Raw genomic sequence first — 21,673 nt, 5'->3', positions numbered from 1 at the left:
TTTTTATGTGAAATACTGTCCACACGAAACAAGGAGGGTGAGTAGGAGAGTGTGTGCAGTTAGATTATACCTACGTTGCGGACATCTAATTTCAGTCATACACCTACAGAGAGAAGTACTGTAATTCTGTGCAGTCTACATTTGTTATGAATATATGTGTACTAGATCAGCACGATACCAACATCATCAACTAATCACATTACTTTTACAATGGCTTAACTGTGTGCCCAGTCCTAAATTGTGTACTCTCATAAATGAAAGCTGGAAAAGCCAGAATAAAGGCTTGTAAGCTCTTTGAGGGCCTGTGGGCATTTATGTTTGTGTTTGTACAAGTATCGCAGGTACCCCCTGGTCCTGAGGCCCCTATTGCAGGACAAAGAAGTAAAGGAAGAATTATGGCCAATACAAGTAACTGGAAACATATAGCAATCACTGAATTGTCAATAGGCACAGCTTCTCTGTGCAGCTGAGAGACCCAGAGAGCCCTAGTTTCTATTTACAGGGTATTTCTTCTGTTTCTCTCTCTGACACATCTTGGCCTACGGGAACTAACAAATCCTCCTTCAAACTACTGTGCTGTAAATGTCATAAAAACAGCACTTCAATGTTATTTCAGTAGGGGTTTGCAGGCCTCTTTGTATGGAAGTAAAAGTGAATATGACTGGGTTTCAGAAGCAAACTTCAGCAGACCTAAAACTGAGCTTCTTTATGGAGGTCTGTGAAAGTGAGCAAAGTAAAGTGGGGAAAGAGGACTTGGTTTTCCTGTTAATGTCTAATGTAATGTGCAAGTCCTGCCAATTAAGATTGTCACTTGGAATATTTTACTATAGTTACATTTCACATGGCACCAACACTGGCAAGGACATAGATAGCACAAGATATCATAGCTGTCATCTTGAACACACATTTGAAGAGTCAGAGGAAACTTCAGTAGTCTGTAGAGCAGGATTTACCTCATGTTACCATTTCTATTTTCTTTTTTTGGTTGACGGTGAAATAGCAGTTGCCTTTGAAACTATAAAACACTGATTCTTCTTTTCATTTTTCATAACACAGCCAGTTGTGGGGAAAGCAAGGTATATTAGTAAATAGGTCTTCATAGGTAAATAGCCTTCATAGGTAAATAGGTCTTCATAGGTAAATAGCCTTCATAGGTAAAGGAAAAAGCCATGCTTGTCCTTTAGCTGACATAGGGGACTAAAGACTGGGAAACACCAAGTCTGTAACTAAGGAAATCATGTGAATTGTGTGCCTCAGTTTATTTACCTGAAAACGGGAATTAGTTACTGTCAGAGCTTAATACAAGATCCAGCATAGAGGATGTTGTTGGTGGTGTTACGTTACTAAAAAGTGTAGTCTTGTTCTGTCAGACATCATTCCATGTTTTATGTGAACAAAGGCAGTATTGTGTAGTACCTTTGTTGCAGACAGATAAAGTGGATCTATTTCCAGTTTGATACCATACACATATTTAAGGAGCCAAAATGAGCAAAATGTTAGTTAGAGTTCGAAAGAAAAAAAGTTTCTAAGCATTGCACAAAGATTTCTAAAAAAGAAAAAAAATACCCTTCTCTCTCCTCCCCAACTGTTTTTTGGCAAATAAATGCTGAAAAACAGATGTCTGGAGTATAATGAATTTGAATATCCCCCATAACAAATTGTTATTTGTAAGCTGGGAAAGGCTTTATGAATTTTGCTTTATGATTCACTCTGTTATTACCATAAAAATTGGGAGTTCCACAGAAATGTGTTGAAGAAAAGAATCATTAATATTCTTTACAGCTTCCTCTTGTTACTTCAGATATGTTCTGTCAGTGCAGACTTTCTCCCTTATGTAAAATCCTCTGCTGCTGCCTTTACTGGATTTAGAGGTTATTAAAGAAATTGTAATAGCAGCTCAGGGAACAGTGAAAAACTGTCTGTCCTATACTGTCTGACCCTGCCCAGCTTTTCTCCATGTGGCTTTAAATCTTCATGTAACGTAATTTGGAACTAGTTTCGATACATTTTAATGCTGCTAATCTCCCCAAACAGGTTTCGTACAAGGTGTGAGGATGGTTGGATAGTTCTCTTTTAGGGCCATTAGCAATCAACAGCAACTGCAAAATTAAAATACATCTTTGAATGTTACAGGAGGTCTTTCATCAGAGCCACTTTTCCTCTACAAATGTAAAGCACCTACAAAGGACAGGCTAATGATTTGAGTCGCTGAGTTTTATTCTGTCTACAGTGTGCATTGCAGCATTTCTATGGCTCGGCACATTCATGTGCACAAGATGCCCAGCACATCTGTGTGGGGTGGAGACCATGCAACACAGCGGGGGTGGGGGGCTTGCATGAAGCAATGTGCAATCTGCATGGCATATGCCCCAGGGGTGTGTGGCTTAAGTGTGTGGCAGGAGGCCCTCAGCCACTCAGAATTTTGACAGCCCTAATTTAAAGTCATGACTTACCAGTTCAGTTCTGACAGGTGCCTGATTCACTGTGCAGTCTTAGGGAAAGTCACCCAACCTCCCTTCTATTTTGATCAGGTGAGGCGGGACGGAGCTGTGGCTCATCTGGGGGTGCGGAGGAGGAGAGTGCGGCTCCCACCCTGTGTGCACCGCAGGTGGGCATGGGGGAGCGTGTGCCTCTGGATCTGCGCATGGGGCAAGGTGGGCTGCCACTGCAGGCTGGGGCCGGAACTGCGCTGGGCTCTTCCCAGTGGGGGCCTGGGCCGAGCTGCACTCGGAGCAGGCAGCATCAATGCTGGGAGGGGGGGCACAGGAGGTGGGGCTGCAACCACCCAAAAATTTCCCACAGCCGCCACCTGCCCCAAGTGCAGCCTGGAACAGCTCCAGCCTGCAGCTCACCCTGCCCCATGTGCAGATCCGGGGTCACATGCCCCTCCATGCCCTCCTAGGGTGCGTGCAGGGTGGGAGTCCCCCCGCGTGTCCCCCAGATGAACTGCGGCTCCATCCCACACCCCACCCCAGGGAAGCAGCACCTGCCCCTGCCTCACTCCCTCCCTCACCACAGGGGGCCTTGATCTGCCCCCTTCCCTCCCCCCACCCTTTCCCCCGTAACAGACTTACCAGCCCAGTGCTGGTCTCCAAGCCGCCAGGCTGCACTCCTAGCCCTGTGCATACTGCAGCTGTGCACATGTATGAGGCATTTATCAGCCACGTTATTGGCCACATCAGGCAAAAAAAGTCAATTTCTGATACTGTCAATTTTCCCTATATTGATGTCAGTCCAATATGGGATCGATGTATTGGTGTACTTCTAGTACCCAGTGTTAAAAAAAACGTAGGTGATCCCCCCCACCACACACATGCATATGCACACACTCACTCACTCACTCTAACTGAACTGTATCTCTGTATTGTCAATCCAGGTCATAATTTTGTTACCAAACTTTTCAGAAACTTGGTATCTGACCATTGTTACCTGGGTGCTGCTAAAGATCATTAGAAGCATGGATAAAACCACTAGCAGTTTCTGTCAACTATGCATTTTAGCCCATACATTTCATGCATCACATGACAGCACAAAAAGTTAATGCTGATTATTATTTAGTCAGGTAAATATATTTCTACATATATTTAAATATGTAGAATGGTATAGTGACACAAAATTAAAACTATTCTTTCCCTCTGAGATTTAAAATATAAAAAGCAGAGGGTGAGAGAACAGGATGTCCTAGAAAGCCCAGAGAAATGAAGTAACTAGGGCTTGGGCTTGGATATTTAAAAAAAGCGTTATTAATGCATTTCTGATGGGTGACTTTGAAGGAGAAATTTGAATGAAAACATGTTGATAGTTTGGGAACCTGGGGTGGATAATATATGCCAATTCATCACTTTGAATACGTACCCACCTTTCTGCCTCCTTCCACTGACTTCATCCTCTCCTTTACATCAGAAATCAGCTTACTTTCTTTTCAGAGCCCTTCACCTTTTGGCAGCATTTTATCATGTCTAATACAGTTGTGAAAAATGAATTTCCACCTCAGATCAACCCATAATGCCAGCTTCCATCAGCCACTTGATAGCAATTGCTTATTTGAAAATCTCAGTGTTTGGGAGAAACTCCCCATAAACACCCACAAAGCTACCTCATTATCCTCATTCAAATCCCTTTCTAAAACTCCATTTTGCTATGATGCCTGCACAATTCATGACAGTTAGATGGCCCATGTGCCACATGTCATGCTGATCAGTATTGTCTCCTTGTACACTCTTTTCTGTTCGTGTTCACCTCTCTTGTTTCTTGTCTGAGAGAGCAGGCTCTCTGAGGTAGGGACAGTCTTTTTGTTCTATGTTTGTACAGCATGTAGCACAGTGAGGCCTTGGTTCATAGCTAGGACTGCTAGGTGCTACAAAAATGGGTAAGGAATTGTGTGCAGGACTGCAAGCAGGGGACTAGTGGGACATCAAAGTTGCTGTCACTGGCTAAGTAGAAAGGGTGGGAGAAAATGTGATAAAGGATTAAACTCAAGATATAGCCTAGGATGAAGGTTGTGGGGCAAGGAGTGGAGAAAGGAAAGTTTACAGAGGAAGTTAAGGAAATGAGGGAAGATTGCCTGTCCAGCAACTGATAGCAAAGGGCATTTTAATGGCATTGGGGATTGTTTAGGAATAGGCAGTAGGAGTATCAGGGAGGATGAAGAGAAGAATAGATTGAATTAATAAAGACAGGAGATGTAAAAAGTCAGGAGCACGTTTTAGGGATTGGGACATAGGAGTTTGAGCAGGGTTAAAGAGGAAAGGATGATAAAGCTAGGAGTTGAGTACTTAACTGTCAGGAAACTTGGTGGGTTTTCTTCCCCTCAATCCTTGTCTGTATTCACCCTCTCTCACAGGCGAATAACAAGCCAGAAATTGAAGCAGCCTTGTTTTTGGATTGGATGAGGTTGGAACCACAGTCCATGGTCTGGCTGCCAGTGTTGCACAGGGTGGCTGCTGCTGAAACTGCCAAACATCAAGCTAAGTGTAACATCTGTAAGGAGTGTCCAATTATTGGATTCAGGTAAAATAATGACAGCCCTCTCCTACTAGCTTTGCTTCTGCTTGGTGTACCAAGATCTGTTTGTTCTGCCCAGGGGGTCAAGTTTTTATTTTTATTCCAATAGTTTAGGAGGTGAAAAAAATCGAAACTAAAACTTACCGGTGTCCTATATGGAGCAGTATGGGCACAGTAGTATAGGAAGTGGAAGCTGAAATGGAGAGAGAGAACCATTTCTTAATTCAAATACACAGTTTTGTTCCTTGATCCTGTTTCTCCCTGACCAAACTACTGGCAGATTGTACCAGTAACTACAAAATTTACTTTATATTCTGTCTGTTCTGCAAACATTATTATGCTTTCTGGATTGGATCCTAATGAATGGCTTTCTGGGATTGTATGAAACATGCAAATGAATGGAAAATTTACAGACACAAAAATCTAAGACTACTATAGATATTTTTCAGAAAGCGAGTGCACTATATTAGTGGAATATTAACCTGAAAAGCCATTGTATTGTGATCATTTTTTTGGATTGAAACTACTCAGACTATCTTCTATAAACACCTCTTCTTTAACAATCATCTCAAGTCCTTGATTCTGAAATATTTCTGATGTGTTTAAACATCTGGATCAGCACCATGGTTACCATGGCAATGAATAAGCTACTGTGTTGTAAAATGGCTGTGTATTGGAATGCCTGTTCAGAATCCACTTAACGGCTAAGTAAATACTCGCTTTCAATTATACATAGACTTGTTTTATCACTTTGTTCCCTAATAGATGCTTTGTATGGTTTGTGTCCCTTTTATACATGATCTCCTTTTACCATTGGTATTTTGCCTTGTGTGTATCATGCTGTTTACAAAGAGCTTTTTATAATGCTGCTTCTAAAGCCCAAATAGACAACACTGGGCAGACAGCAGTTGCATAGAGAAGCTATCATTTTATTCTACAATAGAAGACACTCTTGATGCTGGAGATGCAGTGAGAGAATGCTTTAAATGTCTAGTTTCCTTGTCTTGGTTGAAGGAGGAGAATAAATAAGGCACGGCCTTTTAAAATTACAAAAGTCACTGGATTTTCTTCACTGTATACATTCTTTTGCTTATCTAAATTGAACTTCATGGGCACACCGCCATCTACAAATAGGAACGTACTTTTCCACAGGGACAAACAGCAGTGGCACAATATGGGAACGCCCGTGCACTCGCTCACTGGCGCATGGCATTTTGCCCTGGGTGGGGTAGGGGAGGCTGGGGCCAGCACCTGGCCTGGATCCAGCAGCCTTACCTTGGGGCCCTCAGGGACTGCAGCCACAGCAATTTGGCAGCAGGAAGCCTGGCCGGCAGCCAGAGCAATGTCGCCACCCGCCGGGCTCTGCTTTTGGGCTGCGCACACTGCTGCCATGTGAACTGCCCTGCTTTTTTTAGACAGGGGTTTTTGGACACCGGGATCTCCCAACATCAGTCCCCACTCTCTTCCCCCTAATGCTGCAAATTAGCCGTGTGGGGAACTTCTGTGTGGGTGGCGTGTGTGGTGTACAGCACTGCAGACATGTCTGCAGCACCGCATACCACGTGTGCACTTGTCTGGATGTTCCCCTTGTGCTCTTTACTCCTCTCATGTATCTCAACTTAGAGATGGCAACCACGGTTGAGGGAGGAGAAGGGACAAGATGTGACTATAGCAGTACCTTTACGGAGTCACCCATACTTTCCCACTAGATGTAATATAAGAAGTATCTGTTTCTGTAAGTGGTTCCCTCAAATGTTCAAATGAAAGAAAAAGGAACTGGAAAATTCAGCTGTTATTGTGAGCGTGGGGTGACAGTCAAATGGGAGCCAGGCGATCTGGCTACATGACTGCATCCAGTTTGATTTCACCTACCTAATCTACCTCTTAAGTGCAGAAAGAGCATCTCTTACTGTAACAGGTTGTTCAGTTACATATATCTGTCTAATGCTGAAAGTCACGTAGGGCTAAGGGTAAGATGGCAATGTGCTGAGGCATAGCAGGGCAGCATCACACCCTGGGCAGCAGCTGCACATGGGGCAGTGCCAGCTGCTGCAGTGCTAATGCAGGTGGCGCAGCCAGCTGCCACTGCCCCCCCTCCCCCCCCCCCCCCCTCCCCCACCACAGTCACACTACTGACAGTGTTAGATAGGACTTTCAGGAACCTGAATAGGGTGGAAGAGAATTATACTGTGTACACACATATGCACCCATCAGGCAAAGTAGAATCTGATCTCCAGTCCTTGGCTCCACAATGGCATAGCTTTAACAGGAAGGGTGGAGAGCCAGGGCATTAGGGCTTTCTCATGGAAGGTGAGAGGTGTGGTTTTTCAACCCCTTCAAGCTGAGGAGAGCATTGAAGCCAGGTCTTCCATTTCCTGGGTGAGTTCTCTAAACACTTAACTCTTATATAAAATGTAGGTTTCACCCCTATTCACCACCCCCCATATTTTGGAGTGAAAGTAGCCCTTGCTGCTGAGTTTTGTGCTGAACTCATTGCTGCCAGAGTATAGGAGCTGTTTTACAGTCAGCAGTTCAGCATGCTCACAGTCAGAGGTCCTTAGGGTCAGGGGCACCTAACTGGTGAATCTCAAAGACAAGCTTTTAGGAGGGTGTAGATTCTCAGACAGTTAGGGGTTCTGGGTCCAGATCTTAGCCTCTCTGTACCTCAGTTTACACATCTTTAAGACAGGTGCTAAGTTGAAAGACATCTGAAGATTTAATTCCCTAAGTGTCACTGTGCTGAAAAGGCAACTTATTTTATTGCTTTAGGTTATTGTTAATGAACCTCTGTTGCAACAACACAGCCCCTGTGCTTCTGGCTCCATTGTGCAACATAACAGATCAAATAGTTACCTATTTTCTGAAGCTGTTGAGGCTTAATGAGCATTTGCAAATGTGCATTCAGATCCAATCTTTGAACAGACAACTGTCCACACATGCAAATTATTTTGCTGAATATGCTACAAAAAACTGTGACAAATTGTTACTTGAGGGTAGAAGGACAATAGAGCTCACAGAGAATAAGCGTGGAGAGGTGTGTTTTTGGAAGAATTTATTTGATCTGCAGGTACGATGGCAGGCCACGTGAGGGGAATAAAAAGAGTTTAAATCAATGCCATTTAATAAAATATGTGTGGATGTCTTTTTGCATGTTATAAAATACATTGATTCTGTTCTCTCTTGCCACATGAGCTTTCCTAGTATTGTCATTTTGTTACTGGAAATTGTTAACAATAGTTTTTGCTCACATGCAAACCAATTCATAATTGCCTTCTTTCAGATTGCTCACCAGTGCCAGTGTTTAGGCCTCTATGGCTAAATGAGTATTGTATTGTGTTCACTGCATTGTGCATTGTGTACAGCAAAGGCACTATCAGGGAAAAGGTGTTATTAACATAGGAAATACCTTTACAGACTAAAAGAAAATTCACCCATGAAACTAAAGCTATGTTTATTCCCCTCCACCAGGTACAGAAGTTTAAAGCACTTTAACTATGACATCTGCCAAAGCTGCTTCTTTTCTGGCCGAGTTGCAAAAGGTCATAAAATGCACTATCCAATGGTGGAGTACTGCACACCAGTAAGTAGCTGCCTTGATGACCCGTACTTATGATTATTATGTAGAAAGGAAAAGCTTGAATTGCTGTGTGGAAGCTAATGGAGCATTTATGTAGGGTGTTTTTTCTGTAATTAAGTCACCTTTTATACACCGTCATCTTTAGAGCCTCACATTTTGCAGTTTACAGTGAGGAATAACAGTGATGGTTTTAAGTAATTGGAATTTAAGGCTTACTGCCTTTCATTGTTTGTACAGCACTGTATCAAAATAGTTTATTATATGCTAATGAGTTGTTCTATGTTGAGTGTTAAATAATTGATTTTATGTATTCTACAGTAAGCCTAGGATTTTTGCAAAATCTATTTGCATCTTACGATGAGAAAAAAAGCTTAACTTGCTATATATCAATGTGAGCTTTTTTCCCCTAGCAAGTTCAGATTCTCTTCTTTTTTTTTCCCAAGTATACTTTGATTGCATTATAAACTCTGTATTATAGAGAAGACACCAGTAGAATCTGTTTAATATGATAGCTCTTTTGGCATATGGAGGGTTTACTGGTTTTGTCAGTTCTCTCCCTCCTGCAGCAAAATTCTTCTAAGCACAAGTGATAATTTTTTATTATAAAATGAAATAATGATATGAAAAGATCTAGGACAAGCTTAAGAAAAGTGAAGTGGATTTTCATCTCTGGAAGCCAGAAATCAGTTTCCTCAGTGTGGTTTGTATGTGTTGTCTTGAATCACTGATATAATACAAAACCCCATTTAATTGCCCCGCAGAGGATCACTTCATATAAGGGTAGTTCTCCAATGGTGTATATTTGATAAAGCAGATCTTATTTGCTTCTCATGTGTCAGGGAAAAGGAGTAGGAAGTTAACCTTTTGTACCACACCTAATCTCAGTGCTTGGAGGCATTGCAGCTGTGTATAAATTAGAGTAACCCTCAAACTGCTCCTGCATGATGCAGAAGGGCTGCCTCTGTACTGAGTGTTAAGCCGACTTTACAGCAACCACCAGGCTTCTCTGTGCAAGCCACAAGATGACCTTCAGGTGTGCTAAGTGGTTCCAAGATCTTAAATTCATCTGTGGTCAAATGTAAATGCTTAAAATAAACCATTCTAATAACAATCTAATCAGGCTAGGAACCAGAAGTGTGTGAACTGTCTCTTAATTTCTATTCAGACTAAGGGACATGGCCAATGTAGAGAAAGTTATTAGCTTGTCTCGGTGAACATGGACTTAAAGGGCACCTATACAAGTTCCTGACTCCTGTTCTGATTCATCGCAGCAGACTCGATTAATCGTGTCTGTTGGAGCGTTCTTATTAGAGCGCTCCTGCAGCTTTGGCATCACATGTATTCTATGTCCCTGCATTTCAAAATGGTGGCAGGGGCGCCTTAACTAAAGCTTTAGTTAAAGCACCCCCACCACCATTTTGAAGCACGGGATGCTGAATACACAAGACACTGCAGGCATTTTAATTAGGGTGGTTCTCAAGAGCTGCTCTAATTAAAACGCTCCCACCCTGGAACACATGTAAAGATGCCCAAAGAAAGGAAAATATCTACTACCCCTAAGATATTCAGATAAAGCAGTAACCAAGTTTCTGTCTGTTTTTATTTTTAAATTATAGCAAGTTTCTGGCATTGTCTAGTCTGAATCTCTGTAAACGCAATCCATTTGCCTCTGCCAGTTTCTCATTAAAAGTCTCCATTGGCTTATCCTTTCTTCATTGGCTGCTCTTTCTTCATTGACTGAGATGAGCAGAAATGATGATTTGTTGTACAGTGGCACATGTGAGAGGAAAAGTTTAGAACAGCAGAGACAAGTCTAAGCAGACTATTTTGTCAGAGGCATTGCTGGAGCAAATTGCAATCTTTAGAGTCATAGACCACATTATAACATTCCTCTCAACTGTAGCTGAAAAACAATTTTGCTGGATTGGTTACTGTTTCTTCTAGCCACTTTTTATTCTCCAAGTAAATGGAGTGAGAAGTTCAGGGGAGAAAACTATGTGCAGAATAACACCTGCGCTACTGCTTTCTTGCCTGTGTGGTTGGTTTTGGTGATGGACCTGTAACTAATGGTCTTGTCTCTCTCCAAAATGATTATAGAAAAAGAATTGATATGAATGTGTGTGAGTGATTCTCAGTGGTTTCTTATTGGAATCTACTACAGGGTCCAATAGATTTTTTTTTTCCCTAGGAATACAGAAAATGCAAATAAGTAGCAGGCTAATTTTAACAGAAAGCTGAAACTGCATCCCAACTACTGCGCATAGCTCTTTAAACTACTTTACAGGCAGTCAATTTTACCCTGATTTCTGTTGTCTTCATACCAATGTACTGTGCATAGCTGTACCAGGCAGAAACTGAATTTGAAGCGGATTACCTGGGAAAAATGTCTGTGCCATGGGAAGTTTAGGAACTCTTTTATATCTAAGTGAAAAATGACCCAAAGAAGTGAAGAACTGTACCAAGCAGGCACTCTGGTCTCAAGGCTCAAGCCAGAGCTGAGCTGCCAGGGCCAAATGGCTCATTTGTCAGAGGAAAGGCACATGGCAGGGGAAAGTGTAAGGGAGACCATGGATTGGAGGGGGAACATGAAGCTTCCCCCACCCCAAACCCTACCCCTTGTGCCTGTGCCTGCTCCCCAGATCCCTACCTGCTCTGCTCCCCCCAGTTGCTCCTCACACCTTTTGCTCCAGCGCTGGTCCCTCCATTTATTGCAAATTACTCAGAAAGACCACAAAAGGTCAACAATGCAGACTTGTATTTGAAATTTCTGGTTTATCTTGTGAATCATGTTTTCAGACCTAAAAGTGCTAACATTGTTTTTCGCCCTTCAAAAGGTCTCAAGGTAAGCCAGGATGTCATGGCACCCTGCTTGAGAATCACTGTGCTCTGCCAGGCTATGGGCACATTTCAAAGATGGTGTGAATTCTTCTCTCTCCTATGCAAAAAGATGTAAAGCTTACTTGTCCTTTTCAAATTTGTTTCAAAGGATTTTCTAGAACATCCTTCATTTTTCTGTCTAAGGGATATAGAAAAGCAGCAGTACGTGTTTCAACTGGAAGAACAAATTCTACTTTCAATAGTAGGCACATAGTTTATTAGAAATTTTAGGCATATTACTTTTCCTTCATTTCTTTCTTCCAAGCTATATGTACCAGGCAGGAAAATCTTTATGACAGTCAAGAAAAATAATATTATCAGGTTGCTATTTTTCTGGTCCTACTTTCTCTGTGAGGTGTAAGGCTTTAAGTAGAACTTGAATAAAAGAATTAAAGTTCTCCATTAAAATTCCTCAGAGAAGGACCTTCTGAATCTTAATCAGACTGTAAGAAGAAAAGACAGATAATTTCTCCTTCTTAAAACTTCCCAGAAGACGCATTTTGATTTAATTTTGGCTTGGCTTATCTTTGTTTTCTTACAAAACTAATGCCTTTTTGTGCTCCTAGCGTGGTTGAAAGATGAGAGAAGGAGCTGAGTTCTGGCAAAGAATGAAAATGTGGGAAGCCTGCAAGGCCTAAAGTGTTTATTCTAAATGCCTGCTAGCTCCAGATTGAGAAAATAAAAGGAGAAACATCCCACCCAAGAATTTCTCCTGCTTTTTATTTTCCTGTTTGGACAAAACACTGATGGCAGAGAAGGCTGGGAAGGGAAACTTAAACATTGAGAAGAAGATTACTATCAGCTTTTGTGGACTGTCTAACCCAGGAGATGGTAAACAAGAAATGCTCACTGGGACTCAGGACACAGAACTGGCTAATCAGGAGGGCAGGTGTTCAGTTATAGACTTGCTGCATAGCCTAGTTTCAGCCATTTTAATATGGAAGTGAACAAAGGCAAAGCACTTGCCTGCTCCATGTCAAGGCAAAAGAAGTGACAGGTTTTTTTCTCTTTTATTGGTTGGCTCAGCTTTGTCTGTCTGATAATATGAAAGAAGAAATAAATCTGTTATCTCAGGATTTTGGAGCTCAAAGACTAGAAATTCTTGTTGTGTAGGTGTGTTGTATAGGTACTTTACCTTTTCTGGCAAATAATCATCTCATTTTAAAATGCTTTATATCTGCGGTGGTAAGAGCATAAAATGGGGGAGGTTCCACCAGTCAAATCACTGGCTGGCCATGTTCTGTGTGCTCCTGCACCCTTTTGGCCTGGCCAAAGAAGAGACAATCAAGGGCAATAATTGCCTCCTCAAAGACGCTTTCACTCTGATTTGTTACTTTCAGACAACTTCAGGAGAAGACGTCCGTGACTTTGCCAAGGTACTGAAAAACAAATTTCGAACAAAACGCTATTTTGCAAAGCACCCAAGAATGGGCTATCTGCCTGTACAAACTGTCTTGGAGGGAGACAACATGGAAACGTGAGTAGCTCTAAAGCAAATAAGCAGTATCTCATTTGATACGCTCTTTGAGCTCCCCAGCTGGTGCCAACTCCTTTCACTTCCTAAATGCATAAAGCCTCTTTCATTTCTTTCGTTTTTGTTTACTTTGGCTGAAAGCAAAACACAAGCTGGCATTTCAATTGCCATTCCCTTTACCCTATCCTTATAATAAATTAAACTTCAATTAACAAAAGAAAAGTACCTGCTACCTTACTGATTACCTTGTAAAACATTAAAATGGTTCTGGTAATTTGCAAACTGGTGGTCTCAGCATTCAATTTTGATTTTCTTCCAAATGGATATCCATCATGTGTTGTATTTTTTTTTAACTCAATTGCTAAGCTGTAAATTTCTCAGTCTAGCTTATTCCTTTCTCACACCATAGATGTGGTCACATAAAACTCACATAAAATGATGTGAGGTAATTGTAAAAATATGCAGTAATGATGCTCATGGAGAAATCAATCGGTGGTTTTACCTCTCTCTAACTGTATTGCAAGTTCATACTAACCAGCTATCTAATGGCAATTGTACAACAGCTTGTTATCTCTCTCTCTCTCTCCTTTTATTTTTAATTTGATATTTTAATTTTATTTTCTGCCTTTTTGGTTAGCTGCTTTTCATGGTCATCCATGTTGGTCTGTTGGATTTTCTGTTTTTTAGTTGTTGTGATTTTTTTTTAATCTTTCTGTAATTATTTTGCTGCTAAGTTTTTTCTGCCTCTCTCTTCACCTCCTCATTTTTTGTCTTGCAGTCCTGTTACTCTGATCAACTTCTGGCCAGTAGATTCTGCGTGAGTACTTTTGCTGTGTGCTGCTGCTGCTGCTGCTGCTGCGTTCCCTCACTTTTTTGTTTTGTTTTTGTTTACTTTTTACATATGTTCACTTCCTTATTTCGTTATGGTTCTTTTTCCTGATAGACTTTCTGAAAGTATCATTTTGATTCTAAATGCACAGAGTGGGACAGCACCAGGGTTTCTTAGGCTTTGTGAAATGTGTACTGTATACTCCTCTCAGGAGTGTGTATTCTCATCTGATTAGCAGGGATTTGATGCACAATCCTACTAATGCATTTGAGAGTTTGTAATTTGAAAGCTTGTATCTCTGGATAACACTAGATCTTATGATTGTAAACTAAATGCTTTTCAGATTATATTAATTGAACTTTATGTTTTTAATAAAATTTTAGAGAACTTCGATTTGGTCTTATAACTGAGGCCATGATGTAAGTTTTTACACACACACAAGCACAGACAAAAGTCTATAGCCATCGACAGTTCTTGGATATTTCATTGCAGTATTTTTAGTGTAAAAGGAATTGTGAAGGGGCAGTAGCTCTGAACCTTTCTGAATTGTTTTCAGAAGCAACAGCAATAGGATTTTTCAACTTTGAACTGGATTTCGTGTAAGCGCTATCCCTGCACATACGTTGTTTTACTGCAGTAGTAGTAGCCTCAGTATAAACTAGAGTTCTAGCATTTTTCTGCTAATTTTAAACTAATATAAATCAGAATTATTTTTGAGTCTTAATTCACACACTTATGAATATTAGTAAAAAGAGAGCATTAAAATAGGAGGTTGTATACCACTAATAGCATACACAGTTGGAAATAAGTATGACCTGCACCACACTTACAGTGAAGTGTTATTTAAAATAAACAAGAGCAAATGTATAAATTGGACTATTGATTTATAATTTCTACACTGAAAATAGACTGTTGTGAAGACAAATGAAGTGCTCTTTCTCTAGGAGGTTGATTTTAAGGTTCCAAGAAATCAGCTTGCTTTTACAAACTGCATGTGTTTAAGGAGCCACTTATAAAGCAAGTCAATAAAGCCTGGAGCCAGACGGAAGTAGCTGGGCTTTGGAATTTAGGATGCATTTGTGTCTGTAACAGGGTTTCTCCTCTAAATGCATCCATGGTAATACTGTCTATCACCTAAGTGTGGATCTGGGTTACTGACTCTTTAAAGCACAATTGAATCATTTCTTACAAAAAGTTAAGAAAAACTCAAAAAATAAAAGCTTGAATGCTGTGGAATGTTGTTGTTGTGTCTAACATAACATGAAATTAAGGTGGTATAACATATTTGATTTTAAGGCATGATGCTCACAGATCACTTGCACGAATAACTTTGTGACATGCTACACTAAAAGCTTTACAGAAAGGGTTAAGCAGTCTTGGGTATTAGCTCAAAGTTTTTACCTCATACATGAGAAAACACTAGGGTTAGAGAGAATTATGAGATACAGAACTAGATTTCTTTCAAGGGAAAATGCTTCACCCAATTTTTGGAAGTGGATCCCCTCATCACAATAACACTGATAATGACCTTTGAAAGCAAGTAAATACATGTGCATTCATTCTGATGATCAGAAAATTCCCCTCAACATCCAAAGCTAAGAGCCCCAGTGTGGTACTTCTGTACAGGTTTTCTATCAGTCTCAAAAGTTTTGTGTCCAAAATGTGAAAAATTTAGGAATGCACTGTAGCAGCAAAAAAAAAAATGGATTGACATTATGCTATTTGCAGTTGGACATTTTGCAGATACTCTCTGGTTGCCAGGCATATAGCTTCAACCAAGAATTGCAAGAATTTCTTCTCATAATACCTTGGTAGTTAAATATCTGGAAACTGTCATTAAAAGGACTTCCATGATTCCTTACATTCAAGAAGCCTCAGCGTAACAAATTGAATAGTTTATTTTGAAAATGTGGGTTTATTATTACCCAATGTTCTAGAGCCTGAGAGCATCACAACATGTGGGTTTTGCCACTCCACTTGGGTGTTATTAGACGTAGTAAGGCTATTACTCGCTTGGAAAAATATGTCTTTTTTTAATTAAAAATGTTACCTTTGTTAAATATTGGCAGTATTAAATACTGCCTAACCCTTCACCATAGTACTAATTTATTTCTTTGCTACTTAGACTGACTTTTTCCTGATTACATTTGCTAGGAAACCAAGAGTAACACGTTTCTTTGCAGTTAGTAATCTTAGGGTCTACGTTGCAGACTTCAAACAAACTAGGTCATATACCAATAATAGTTATCAAGGCCTGCACAGAGCTCAGTGCAAAAACTGTAATAGTGTAGAATTTACTGTGCACTTGGCAGGGTAAATTAGGCCATGCTGAGTTCCATGTTGCTGCCAATAGACTGTTTCTAGTGCCTGACCTTGCTAGTATAGGTATTTACATACTACATTAACTAAAACAGAGCCTCATTCAGACATCTTCTGCTTAGGACTGGCATATCCATACATACAGTCTTAGCCATTCACGTAACACTGCTGAGTTAAAAAAGATCACAGCTTATTCTCTAGTAGTAAGGCAGTAAAAAGGAATCAAGATTGAAGCTTTTTGGTGATACTACACAAAAAAATCCTCCTTTCCTAGTTCATGATCCAGGAGTCTTATCTCAGATGATTTTCTCCACTTCATTTTCAAAAGTCCTTGATATTAAGATATTATTTGATCTTATTTAAAGGGTTTGGAGTACTTAACTTTCTCCATGGAATGCTTAAAAAACAAGCAAGCTAACAAAAAAGCTTGTAGCAGCATTATCTGATGAAGGCAAAAGTGGTCATAAACATAAGCTTTTTGATGCACTGAATTAGTAAGATGGGACATTTGCCTAAACCTATGAAAGAATAGCATTTGGACATACAAGATTTTTAGTTTTAAAAATTATTTGTCAAAACTTTTATTATCCTTTCTCTCATCTAATGGTAAAATATATATTTCAGATTTATGTTCATGTTTTTGCGGGTGAGGTTCAATTTACATTAGTTCAGGGGTGCAAATAAGCATTTCTGGTTTTCCTTGAAAGATGCAAATTAGTTTCTGAGGATGAGGCATCAAAAGATGTAGCCAATTTCTGAATGTCAAGAAAATAGAAATGTGGGGAACTATCAGCATAGCAGCAAAACCTTAAAATTACTATTATTATTAAAATGGCCTTTACCACAGATTTTGCAAGTGTGTTCAATTACATTCCTTTGAGCTACCTCCAACTGCAAAGTTGCCTCACACAATCTGGGATATCTGGTTGTGAAGAATTAATTGCTTGTCTATTGTGTTTCTGTATGGTATTGAGGAATTCAGTGGATTGCATATATCTATTAGTTTGCCTCTGGTGATATTTGAAAGCACAATGGGTAAATGTGGACTTAGATATGGGAAAGCTTATCTCAGCAGAAATGAGTTTTATAATACTTAGCCAGTAACGGCTCAGAGAAAAAGCCTTCCTGGTGTCTGAGAAAAAGCATTTAATGATGATGATTTATATATATATACAAATAGAGAGAGAGAGAGAGAGAGAGAGAGAGTACATAGCTCCCTGAACACCAGAGATCTTAATTTTCTAGAGCACATTGCAAACTGATTTGAAAGGCAGAAGATGACCAATAAAGTATAATCATCAACTGCAGGATTGTTGTACCATAATTTAGCAGCATCATGTACCACAAGAAAACGCTTTTTGAGTTATAACTAGTAAATATACAACTCCTTTCATTCACTTATGAAAGGAAGCTACTCCATGGCAGAACACACCGTGGGCAGCACCAGTGACAGCTTTATGGCAGCATAGCTCTTTTCATACATGAAGGATAATAAGCTGTATTGCTATAAGGCACATTCATTGTGGCCATATTAGGGGTTGCACTTGGTCTCTAGCAATAAAAAATTGCACCTCTAATTGGCCGAGTCATACCAGTTCACATCTAAAGCAATCCATAAGGGTGCAACAACTTTATTCTTGTGAAAAGTCCAATTTTTTTTAGTTTCACAAAGGTGGAGGGGATCACAGGCTGTCATAGCTGAAAGGTGGGTGATCCAACATAACACTGTTCTAAATATATTGCTGGTGCATTGGTTCAGTACCTAAACTGTAGGAAGGAGGACCATCACCAAAACTATAGTTTTGATTCTTGCAATCTCTTATTTAAACCAGTAATATTTAATACGTAATAAGGTTCCTACCTGATTGGGCATGGCTGAGGGTGCTTGAAAACTCTAGTTTGAAATGGACATGCTACTGGTGGTTTAGAAACCAATATTGGAACAGAAAGGAAAAGACAGAACACTTTCAACAGGGTTTGACAATTGGGCCTGAATAGTATACAAAATACAGTGGTAACCGAGTGAGGCTGGGGAATGATGACAGCAAACCTCATCTTTAGATCCTTTATTGAAATAAACTCCTCCAGGTAACTCTATTTTCCTGCCTATGTATCATGAAAAAGCAAGACCACAAAAAAAACTACAAATGAACAGAGTCCCTTTTCTATGGTGTCCCAACACATTCCATGCCAGTGGATCAAAGAAGCACACAAGTCACAGGGGTTATGCAAGTATAAGTTGCTGTTTGATGATCACGTCATAAGCATAAGGCATGGAAGTATGTGGGTATAGACATACCTAAGTGTATTTTTATCTTTTCAAGGGATGTTATTTGTGATTAATCAGTGTTTTCTGCCTTATAGGCCTGCTTCGTCCCCTCAGCTTTCACATGACGATACTCATTCACGCATTGAACATTATGCTAGCAGGTATGGGATCAGCTGGACATTAGGCAAATCTTTCTTTAAAAGTCATTTAGAACACACCCAAAGACAAGCCATCATTATAAGGGTTTTTAATAACTGAACTTAGTATTTTTCCTAGATCCTGGGGTAGGTAGTAATACAAAACTGACTGCTACTAACCACCTTGCTAACTAACTTGCATGCCAAACCATTGTATGATGATCCACAAGTAAATATGATCCACTTAACATTTAGGTAAAGCCAAAGCATGTGCGTGGTTTGAAACTAACATTTGCATTCTGCATTTAGTGCATTAAGTTCACATAGGGTTTTATTTTATTAGAAATCCTGGTATAATCATATGATGGAAAACAGCAAGCCCTCTAAAACTTCTGTCCATCACTATTCAGGTTTCAGATGACTTTAGCAAGAAAATCAGTTTAAGAAATACCACAAAAAGCATCTTTCTCTGTTTTGGACAGTAACAATAGTATACCGCTTCTGTACTTTGTTTACCCACTTTTAAGTTCCAGTGTCTTTTGATAACAACAAGCAGTGGATTAAATGGACAGATGTAAGTTAAATGCCAAGTGTTTTCTTTTTCCCCCCAAGCACTGGAATTTACAGGGGTGGGGATTGTGCAAAATAGTTATTCAAATGAAAAAAATCACTTGAATCAAGTAAACCTTTACCTAAATTGCACATTGCATTCAGAACAGAATAAGTGTTCTCAAATGGAAAGAAATGCACAGGTTATTTCAGGTCTGGAGATGACATTACTAGGTACCGAATGATTTGTGGAAGCTTATGGCATCTTAAGGCCTTTCTTTCATATCTGAATCACTTTGACTAACAGGATTTGAATATAAAGAAGAGCTGAAAACTTAACAATGCCTTCAGATAGATTCAGTGTAACAAATAAGCAATTATTTCTGGCAGCCCATTTGTTAACCAACAGCAAGTAAAATATTCATCTGGGTTTCTAACTTTAGGGTCTCTAATATGTTGACTACTCTGTATCACCAAAATATATATCTTAAAAGTTTTCTGAAATGTTAGAACAAGAGAAACCTCCAGTGACCCTTATAGATTTTAATGAGCCTTTCCATTTTTCCACAGGCTAGCAGAAATGGAGAACAGCAATGGTTCCTATCTAAATGACAGTATTTCACCTAACGAGAGCATGTAAGTACATTGTCTTGAGGAAATATTTTTGATGCACATTTTCTAGTGAAAAGTCAGCATCTTGCAATAATGTTCTGCGATGCTGAGTTCACCTCGCTTTGCTGTTCACGTCTGACCATCATGCAGTCTCATTGTGGAAATTATTGTGCCATATAAATATATAAACCAGTACATGGTTTATTATTTATAACTCAAAGTCCAACATAAACAACTGCTGATTAAGTTCTGGTGCAATTAGAAGTGCGACATTTCTTCAACATAAGCTTCACAAATAATGAAACAATTTACAGATTAAAACATGCAGACAAGTTCTTTTATTAAGTTTGCCATGTCCCTTTAAAGCCCTGTGCTTCAGACAATAGTTTTCATTCATTTGCATTCAAATTCCAAGGCTTGAGCATTTTATAAAGATTACTGTGGACATGTGATGTATACTTGGATATAATAAAACTATTTGTTTCATTTTTTTTACTTTTTCTTGAGGTTTGTCTTTGTATAGAGTCAACAGGCATTGCTGCTTTTTGAAAATAAACGATGTGTGCAGCCAACTACTGTAGCAGTCATAAGACATCAGCCCCCATACCAAAGAAAGTTAAAAGAAGAGTTCCGAACTAATAAGATCCTATATTCAGAACTATTTTATGCAGTTATTCGTGCCTTTCTTCCCGAGTCAAACAAGCTTTTGAAATTGTTGATTTTAATAGTATTCTTTATATTACTTTCCATGGAAGTATTTAAGTGCTAACACTGTTAATAATATGAACTATATTTTTCATTATATTTTGGTTTTGTTGGAATATTCCATGTGATTCAGCTATATTTTTAATTGACTCAATACACCTGAGATACATTTTTAAAAAGCATATGGTCTTCCATTTTGTGACGCAGTTTGCATGCCATAACCTTCAGATATAATCCCCCAAAACTAGGAATGAATTGCAACCTTTGAGCCAACCAAAGACTCAGATGCTTTCTCCAGTTTTGTAGTATCCCCATATTTAGATTTATATCTCTGTGTTTCGTATTTCAGGCTCACTCTAATTACTGTTGGCAAGAAAGCACGTGGGATTTTGAATTATCTGGTTTGCTGTTACAGTCAGATAGCCATATACATAAATTTTCACTCCTGGATGAAGTGAAGTTGTATACTACATGTTCAAATTCTGCTGATGCAATTTACACATCCATTCATTGGAGACTGTCATTTAGCAAAACGTGGCCCATTATGCTCTTCCTTATAGTTAGTAGTGCTATGTTTTTCACCTTTTCCTCAGCTAACTCTTCTTTCCAGAAAAATGTAACTTAATTTTATGAATGAGCTTGAGGCTGAAATGTTAGGTGAAACATCTAAGCTCAGGAGCTAATGGATTCTTTAACATTTTCTTTAACAACAGGAAAACACAACTTCTTCAGTTTTTACTAATCAAAATAATTTTAAGACAACCTAAATTGCTTTAATACTCTTGTAGTCCATAAAATGACTTTATTAGTGTCTTGAGGAATAACATTTAGCCCACTAGTATTTTCATTTTTAATAGGAACTACACATACCCCCAACAAATACTCAATTAAATACACAGCAAATAAAAACCACACAGAACAATTTTTATAGTGAGTATTTAATGAAAAATGCTTTAACAGCATTGGAAGCAGAAACCACAGCTCCATGTTTCCTAAAGGAGAGCCCACCACACTTGGCCAGAAATGCAGGCAGTGTTTTGTATGCCTTCCATCTGGCCCCATGTCCCTTGCATTCCTTGATACCTAGTATCCCTACTTCAACAGAACGCATGAAAGATATCCACAACTCTGCCTAGCACAGTCTGGTGATTACAGCACTCTTTCTAGGAAGTGTGTGGTGATCTGAACTGATCTGCAGGGATCCTGGCTTTGTCTAATTTTAAAAAATCCCCAATTTTAGGATATAAAAAAGCCAAAATCCATGTTCTCTATGATTAAAATGAAACATCACTATATATATATATATATATATATATATATA

The 21,673-nt window shown here is 39.4% G+C and overlaps 1 protein-coding gene across 10 annotated transcripts in view; it reads left to right on the top strand.

Annotated features, from left to right (window-relative positions):
- Window positions 1-21,673, top strand: part of DMD (dystrophin) — a 1,961,037-nt gene that overhangs the window by 1,896,992 nt on the left and 42,372 nt on the right. For 9 of the 10 annotated variants that reach the window (XM_025200207.1, XM_014518487.2, XM_025200208.1 and 6 more), the window contains 6 exons: window positions 4,844-5,010; window positions 8,473-8,584; window positions 12,799-12,935; window positions 13,711-13,749; window positions 18,445-18,510; window positions 19,606-19,671. In XM_025200207.1, the coding sequence (XP_025055992.1) occupies window positions 4,844-5,010; window positions 8,473-8,584; window positions 12,799-12,935; window positions 13,711-13,749; window positions 18,445-18,510; window positions 19,606-19,671 (587 nt within the window). The remainder of the gene's footprint in view (window positions 1-4,843; window positions 5,011-8,472; window positions 8,585-12,798; window positions 12,936-13,710; window positions 13,750-18,444; window positions 18,511-19,605; window positions 19,672-21,673) is intronic. The other variant, XM_006020583.3, reaches the window with a different exon arrangement.

The sequence above is a fragment of the Alligator sinensis genome, unplaced genomic scaffold (assembly GCF_000455745.1).
Source record: "Alligator sinensis unplaced genomic scaffold, ASM45574v1 scaffold746_1, whole genome shotgun sequence".
In the NCBI taxonomy this organism is placed as follows: domain Eukaryota; kingdom Metazoa; phylum Chordata; order Crocodylia; family Alligatoridae; genus Alligator; species Alligator sinensis.
Note: the sequence above shows the minus strand (reverse complement) of the source record. Positions and strands in the feature narration are given on the sequence as shown.